Below are 8,225 nucleotides of genomic sequence, written 5' to 3'. Positions count from 1 at the left end.
CACAACAGGCACAGTGTCCCGAGTGAAGAAGGGAAGTGGTGTTGATGGAGGAAGTTGCCAGGGACTCAGGAAGGAAAATCACTGGGTGCTGAGGTGGCCTGATGGATTCCAATGCTCTGATTGCCACGCAGACAGGCCCATTGCTCTTAAGCTCCTTCTTGCCTCATTTCCCTTTTCTCTCTGAAAAGATATGAAGTTAGTAAGGGGTGGAAGTCTTCTTGTTCAAATATGATTCAGGAGGAAGCTTAGCCACAGAACAGGAGAGGACTAATTACCGCCTTAGAGAAGAACTTGTAGCAACAGGTCCCAGATAGATCCACCCCAGATTTTTCAAAGAAGGCAACTCCTTCATCATGTATTGTCAAGAACTTCCAAGTGCAGGAAGAAGCCATCGGCTTCCACTCTGATCACCTGACTCGAGGTACCCAGCAGGCTCCCTGTGAGTAAACCGGATGCTTCAGTACAAGATGGCCCACAGGAGTAACACAGGACCTGTCCGAGGGCTGAAACTTGTGACTCTTCTATTTGCCCTAAGTCCAGAACTGCTTCTCCCAGGAGCCGGAGTGAAGCTTCAAGGCAATGGCTACGACGGATTGCTTGTTGCGATTAATCCTCAGGTACCCGAGAATCTGAGCCTGATTGCAAACATTAAGGTGAGTGTCAATTATACAGTCAATACCATTAGCCCATTAGTTCAGACCTCTTGCCGTGTTTAGGAAGTTAACCCCACCAGGTTTGAACCTGAGCAGTACAGAGACCAGTATTTCTTGAAGACAGCACAGACTGCAGGACTGTGAGTATTCTGGCCAGATCACATAGTCGGGGAGAGTCTCCCCTCATAGAGCCCTCTTCTGTCTTTCTATTAATCACCATCTGTGAGCTGCAGGGTATAATTGTAGTTTTTATATGTGACTCTCCTGGAGAACGGCTTAGAGAAACCAAAGTTGGCGATGGTGAAAGCAAACCGGATGGCTGAATGACAGAGGAGCATGGGGGCGTGTGTTAAGATCATCCTGTGGTGTCTCATTTCAAGAAGGAGAATTACCGGGGAAGAATTAACAAGAGTCTACGCAGACTGCCAGAGAGAAATCCCTTGTTTCCTCTCGATGTTCTCTGAAATATTGACAGTTTTTACTGTAGCATGGTAAGGAAGATTCGTTACCTAAGAGCCTCTTTGTTAAGTTATTGCTTAAAGTGAAAGTAATATCCTCAGAAGGTGCAGGCCCGGACATGCCCATAGGTGTGACCTCAGGATGTGTTCAGTGAAAGCTTAAAACCCTTTCAGAAACTTGGGGAAATCGTGAGGGCAAGTTCTGACATACAACCAGTGTACTAACAATCTCTTACAGGTCACCATTCAATGTCTTTTCCAAGAAAACCTTCAGGGCTTCATTCAGAATCTGTTTATGTGTTTTTCACTGTGGTTTATGTGTCTTCAGAGAAACAGGGATTTGTATACACGTGCCAGTGTTTCTGCTTTGTTATAGGAGATGCTAACTGAAGCTTCCTTTTACCTGTTCAACGCTACCAAGAGAAGAGTGTTTTTCAGAACTATCCAGATTTTAATTCCTGCCACTTGGACAGCTCGTAATTATAGCAAAGTCAAACAAGAATCCTATGAAAAGGTAAGGATTTGGGATTCTCTTAGAAGAGCCTAATTCAAGTTGAGGGAGAATAACTTTCCAAATCTACTTTGCCATTTATACTGGGACAGAGCTATGTTACTGCAAGGTCTGTTGTTGAGAAAATGTGTAGACTTTATCCCAATCCCATAGACCTCTATAAATGATTATGAGAAAGAAAAATGGAAACAGTAATTGCGAATTATTCAGTCACAAACAAAGCCATGTGCCACTGTTCAATCTGCTTCTCAGGACATCTCTATTCTGTAATGTACAAGATCCTGGTTCAGGTTTTTTTTTTTTTTTTTTTTTTTTTTTTTGATTTTTCGAGACAGGGTTTCTCCATAGCTTTTTTGGTTCCTGTCCTGGAACTAGCTCTTGTAGCCCAGGCTGGCCTCGAACTCAGAGATCTGCCTGCCTCTGCCTCCCCAGTGCTGGGATTAAAGGTGTGCACCACCACCGCCTGGCTCCTGGCTCAGTTTTTAATAGAGGAAAGAGTCAGGTTTATCAGCCTAATCCAGCTCTGGTAATTTTCACTTGCATTGGTTAGGAAAAGTCAAGGCAATGCTGAGAGCCATCCATACGGGTAAAAATGCAACTATGGAGTAAAGGAGCATGCTTTCGCCCTTAACTAAGGCCGGCATGCCGATTCAAAGGAGAATGGAGAGAGATGAGCAAGAATAAGGGGCAAGTGGTTCCATCTTCTTTTCTAACCGCAAAATATCTTAACCTTGAAGAACACTAGTAAACTGCAGGTGATATGCAAATATTCACTGGTGTGCACCCATAAATAAATACATGCTAGAGCATTTGAAACCACTGTGACTAAGAGTCCATTGCATATGAGAGAAGAGCTAGGAACATACACGGAGAAGAACATGGGGCTTCGGCAACAGAGTAGTGGGCTTGCTGTCTGTAACTATAGCGCCATCGGGGTAGCTAGGGCATGGAAAACGTGTCTTTAAAAACTGTGTCACTTGGCTTAAATTTCCTTGGATTGTTTTTTAGCTCTCCCTTGAAGGTTCTCTTAGAAATTGAATGGCCTAGCAATATAGACTGTAGCCCAAAGGCATGAAGCCGCTGAGAGGTTTACAAAAGCATCTGGGTTTTCATCACACAGAAGCATTTGACAGTGCTTGCGTGAAGATAAACAGGGAACTGGGAATAAACTGGAAAAACCTAAAGTTTATTAAACTTCTATTAAGTACTTTCAATTTGGGCGTGTGTGTGTGTGTGTGTGTGTGTGTGTACGTGTCTATAATTTAATGTCTATGCAACCTCAAGTTAGTTACTATTATCAAAAATTAATAATTATGTTCGCAAAGGGTAAGGACTTTGTTTCATGCAAATAAGTAATAATTACTGACCCAGAGTTTGAATATCTATTCAACTTCAAAACCCATACTGTTTACACCAAGCTACGCAGACTCTATAAAGATTACATTAGTGAACTTGCCTTTCAGTCCTACTGAGAAGTTATTGGTGGTACCCTGATCCTATGAAAGGTTTAAGTTCAGCATATGTAATATCATCAGATGTCTTGGATACAATTTTCCTTAACATCATAATGTCAGTTAAGCACAATTTAGTGGATGATACTGATCTACCTGGCTATGGAAATGAATGATGGCTACAGTATTTTATACTCAGTACAGAGGAGGCCTCGCAGGCACTGTCCTGCTGCCCTCGCTGATAGAGTAGCCATGGAGACTTGGCTGAAACTGTCACAGCTCTTCACTGTGCAGTCCTAGGTGATGTGCAAATACTATTACATGTTCCCAACTTTATGGCTTTTATAGTGCCATAATATCATAATTTTACAGTGTTGATGTCTGAGAATATTTTGCTCTGGAAAATGGGAGGGTAATAAAGGAGGGAAAGAAGTTTCATGGAAACTGGTTAAATTTTAAAGATCTTTCTGAAAGTGTCAACAAATTCAGCTAATGTTTAGCTCTCAGAATATCTTAACTCTTAAATTCAAGGCCCTCCTTCTGCCTTTAACCTGTTGTAAAATCGTGCATAATTACATACAACAAAATTGTAGCTTAAATTTGTTCTATTTTAGGCAAATGTCATAGTGACTGAGCAGAATGGGGTACATGGGGATGATCCATATACCCTACAGCACAGAGGGTGTGGAAAAGAGGGGAAATACATCCATTTCACTCCGAACTTCCTACTAAATGATGAGCTAATAGCAGGATACGGCTCAAGAGGTAAGTTCAGATGATAAAAACCCAGCCCCTCAAAAGTACAGTAGCTTGTGTTTGGTACATAAGAGACCTCATAAAACGTTCCACCTGTCAGGAGGCAGGCCAAGTGCACAAGGAAGGAAAGGGACGGAATGAGCCAGGAAGACCAAGAACCAGCTAAGGTGTAGAGTAGCGCTCTGAGAATCCAGGGGAGACAACTAAGCCTAGGGTTGTCGGGAGATGTCTCACAGAGGAGAGCTGAGCCACACTTTGCTTAGTGGAAAGGAGAGTATCAGGAAGCGTGTGAAAAATACGGAATCTGCACAGGGACCCAATGCTGTTGAGGGAAGAATTAGACCCACGGACAGGACATGAAGGGAAATGCCAACGTGTCCCCTGCAGTCCACACCATGAAGTCCCCACTGAAGGCTCACGTGTGTGGGAACAACAGAACCATATAGCTTTCAGAAGGTGGATCTGTCCGTGTGCGTAAGTGGGCTTGCTAGGATCAATGAAGGAGAAGCTGGATGTGGAAGGATACATCAGAACCCTGCAGGGGTGGGATCAGGAGGCGTGAGTTGGGTATCAAGGATGAAAGGACCCGAATCCAGAATACAGGCAACAAGGATTTCCCATGCCCAGAAATCCAATTTCATTTAAAGTATTTTCTTATGAAATCGGAGTGGTCCAAAATGCTGAGTAGCCCAGAAAGGAGTTCCGGCTGGCTGGCTGCAGAGGAAAAACAAGAGCTGTGTGCAGACGACGTTAAGAACAAGGACTACTTTGGGAAATAGGGGCACCAGGGGAGAGGGGAAGTCATTGGTCTGGGTTAGGCAAGAAGATGGTGGGGAGCAGGGGAGCATCCTATAGATGACTGGCTATGGTCAGATATTGGTGTATGACACTTAGAAGAAAGGTCACAGTCACCAGCCTGCAGACTGGTAGACCGTGGGTGAGGTCTACCAGTCTGAGAGAGATACAAGTGAGAACAGGTCAGCCAGCCCAGTGCTCGCTCTAATCTGCAATTTTATTTTTGGTTAAATTTTAAATAGGGGGCCAGGCAGTGGTGACATATGCCTTTAATTCCAACACTCAGGAGGCAGAGACAGGTAGATCTCTGTGGGTTTGAGACCAGCCTGGTCTCCAAGAGCTAGTTCCAGGACAGGCTCAAAAAGAAAATTATGTAGGGCCCTTCAAAGATTTTTACTTTTTATGAAATTTAAAACTAAGTAGACTTTGTTATTCCTGCTTAGAAAGCAGGAGATAAAGCAATATACCATAGGATATTTTATAAAATTCTTAAACGTTGGATTTCCCTCTATCTGGTAACTAACCATGAAGCTGGTGTTCTCTGGTCCTGCCTAAGACTTCGTCAGTGTCTCTAGATTCATGAGTCGACAGATACGTTCCCTGTTCCTCTCAGCTGTGGCTCTTTCCTCCCTAGATGCAAACATTGCACAAAGAGCCCCAGCCTGAGTCTCACAGCAGGCAGTCCCCGAGTTACAGGACCTAAATTAATTCAGGCAAAGGGAACAGGTGCTTTGGTTTGGGAAGGGCATTGACCTGCAAAGTTTCCATGGAGAACAATTAACTTCTGAGCTGAAGTTGGAAGGAAAGGAGATCTAAGATTAGAGAGGACAAGATAAATCTGTGAAGGATTTGATGTTAAGAATGAGAATTTCCAAGAGCATGGGTTAGGAAACAGGATCAAAGAGAACGGAGCATCAAGGCTGGAGAGGGATGCTGTGATCTTTTCAGTTCCTTCCTTCTTCCCTGGTTGCTAGGTTGCAGTCACTGATGTAGACAGGACAATGCCCACAAGAGAACAAGCATGCTTAGGCACAGACTAAACTTAGAAAAGTTATTGAATTGCGAAGATGTGCGTCTTCCCTCTAAGTCCTGAACCTACTGGGCTGCATGCAAGAAGCTAAGGAAAAACTTGTTAGACAACTTCAGGGAGAAAGAGGATGTGGGAATCCTTGTCTCTTCATCAAATGGGCACTACCTCACGGTCATGGGAGCAATCATTTTCATGCTCTCATTTCTATGATGGTAGAGGATGAGGTAGGTAAGAGTGAGGAAAATGACCAAAATTGTGAGTTCAAGTGTTTGGAGCAAGAATGTAGTCAGGCAATACTACATTGATGTTGATTAGCAAGGCCCGTTGCTGAGACTTTAGGGGCTCAAAGGGCCACAACTCTCTCTTCCACAGGCAGAGTGTTTGTCCATGAATGGGCCCATCTCCGCTGGGGAGTGTTTGATGAATATAGCAAGGACAAGCCATTCTACCTGAATGGGCGAAATGAAATTCAAGTCACAAGGTCAGTGCTTTCATATTTAAAATTCACTGCTTGTAAATGAGTTTTGCTGTCCTGCCCTGCTCCATCTTGTCCCATAGTAACTTCTAAATAATCACTTAGAGGTTTAATACTACAAATTGTTTTGGCCTATGCTTCAGGCTTATTACTAAGTAGCTCTTACATTTAAATTAACCCATTTCTATTAATCTCTGTGTTGCCATGTGGCCATGGCGCTACAGATCTGCTGGCATCTTGCCTCTTCAGAGGCTGGCTGGCATCTCCCCCAGACTCCGCCCTTCTCCTCTCTGTATTTTCAGTTTGGCTTTCCCACCTGGCCTTCTTCTGTCTTGCTATAAGGCAAAAAGCAGCTTCATTACTAACCTATGAGAGGAATACATATTCAGAACATATAGAAGGGGTATCTCATAGCACTGCTGATTGAGTGCACTGAATATTTAAAAAACTAGGAAGGTTTTAGAATATTTTTCACGGCAAGTGGCTAGACACATTGACACATGCTGCTATAATCTCAGTACTAGGGAGACAGAGGCACAAGGTGCCATAAATAAAGGCCAGCCTGGTCCACACTGTGAGTTCTAGATCAGCCGGAACCACATAGAGAAACTTTGTCTCAAAAGGCTAAAAAAAAATCAGGTGACAAATAAGAAAATAGAATTTTTTGTCTTGACTTATAATATGACATAAAAATAAGAAATAAAAATAGATTAAGTACAAGTAAATATTAGCAAGTAAAATAAATTATTCTGTTTTATTTTTAATTTTCATTGAGTTTTAAAATGGGCAAGTATTTATGTGATTCAAATATGAACAATGAGGAAGTTGTGTCCTTCACTATCTTACTGACCACCATCTTCATTCTGCTTCCTCTATGAACTATAAAAAGTTATATTCTTCACTGTTTGACCACTGTCTTCTTTCTGCCTCCTATTATCACCTTTGAATAACAATATTGATTCATTTCTTATATATTTTGCCTCATCAAGAAAATTTAAATAAATAGGAATATATATTTTACTCACCCTTTTAAAAATCATTACACAGTGTCCCATTGTGTTTTAATGCCATAACACATTCAATTAGCCCCTCCTGTTGGACATAGTGATTAATAGCAACCTTTTGTGGTTTTAAATATCACTTGCTGATCATAGCATCATACACATGCTACTTCAGATTTGTGCATGGAAATCCATATACCTAAAAGAACTCCCAAGAATTCTAGAGCAGAGAGCATCCTCACTAGTAGACAGACAGACATCATCAGTATTGCTTCTAAACGGCACCATTTCTCACTCACATAGCAATGTTCAGAATTTTTTAATGAAGATGGAGTCTTTCCAAAGTTCACTCTCTTTCCCTGATGTCCAGTGGAGCCCAGGATGTTGCTGCCCCTGTCTTCCTTATCCCACAGTCCCTCTGAGCTCCCTTCCACTTTGTCCCACTCTGTTCACTAAAGGTTTTGACAATACAGAACTCCATCACCCAAACTCAAGGGCTTTAAAATGAAAGAGAGAGACTATGTTTCTAAGCTAATAAACTTCCTTAAGAGAAGACTCTAAAATGTTTGCATATGTCCACCGAGCTATAATCCTTGAAACAAGCTATTAGAAAAGATAATCAAGAAAGAAAAGTATTTCTAAAAATACCCAATTCCTAGTTTCCCCTTCCATTTTTTAGGTGTTCATCTGGCATCACTGGGGTGTTTGTGTGTGAAAAGGGCCTTTGTCCCCATGAAGACTGCATCATTAGCAAGCTCTTCAGAGAAGGATGCACATTCCTCTACAACAGCACCCAGAATGCAACTGCATCGATAATGTTCATGCAGAGTTTGCCTTCTGTAAGTACGTCCTTGGAATGACAAACTCCTATAGGCTGCCACGTCTTTCTAAGATACACAGATCTGTTGGAGGGAGGCTGCTTGTTGGTTCCCGGCCACCCAGCTAGCTTAGACCAGAAATAATCACACAAAACCCATATTATTTAAATCACTGCTTGGCCCATTAGCTCTTGCTTCTTATTGGCTAACTCTTACATATTAATTTAACCCATTTCTTTTTTTTTTTTTTTTTTTTTTTTTTTTTTTTTTTTTTTTT

At 42.1% G+C, this 8,225-nt stretch overlaps 1 protein-coding gene across 2 annotated transcripts in view; it reads left to right on the top strand.

Moving 5' to 3' along the window:
• The first annotated feature begins 430 nt into the window (after positions 1 to 430).
• Positions 431 to 8,225, top strand: part of Clca2 (chloride channel accessory 2) — a 24,575-nt gene continuing 16,780 nt past the window's right edge. Inside the window, exons 1-5 of one of the 2 annotated variants that reach the window (XM_050160099.1) lie at positions 431 to 653; positions 1,488 to 1,625; positions 3,688 to 3,838; positions 6,027 to 6,135; positions 7,810 to 7,969. In XM_050160099.1, the coding sequence (XP_050016056.1) occupies positions 453 to 653; positions 1,488 to 1,625; positions 3,688 to 3,838; positions 6,027 to 6,135; positions 7,810 to 7,969 (759 nt within the window). In that variant the 5' untranslated portion in view covers positions 431 to 452. Of the gene's footprint in view, positions 654 to 1,039; positions 1,145 to 1,487; positions 1,626 to 3,687; positions 3,839 to 6,026; positions 6,136 to 7,809; positions 7,970 to 8,225 lie in introns of those variants that run through there. The other variant, XM_050160100.1, reaches the window with a different exon arrangement.

Source organism: Alexandromys fortis, unplaced genomic scaffold (genome assembly GCF_014885135.2).
Source record: "Alexandromys fortis isolate MF-2015 unplaced genomic scaffold, M_Fortis_MF-2015_v1.1 scaffold_124, whole genome shotgun sequence".
NCBI classification, from domain to species: Eukaryota; Metazoa; Chordata; class Mammalia; order Rodentia; family Cricetidae; genus Alexandromys; species Alexandromys fortis.
The sequence above is the reverse complement of the archived record's forward strand: the minus strand, read 5'-3'. Positions and strand labels throughout refer to the sequence as shown.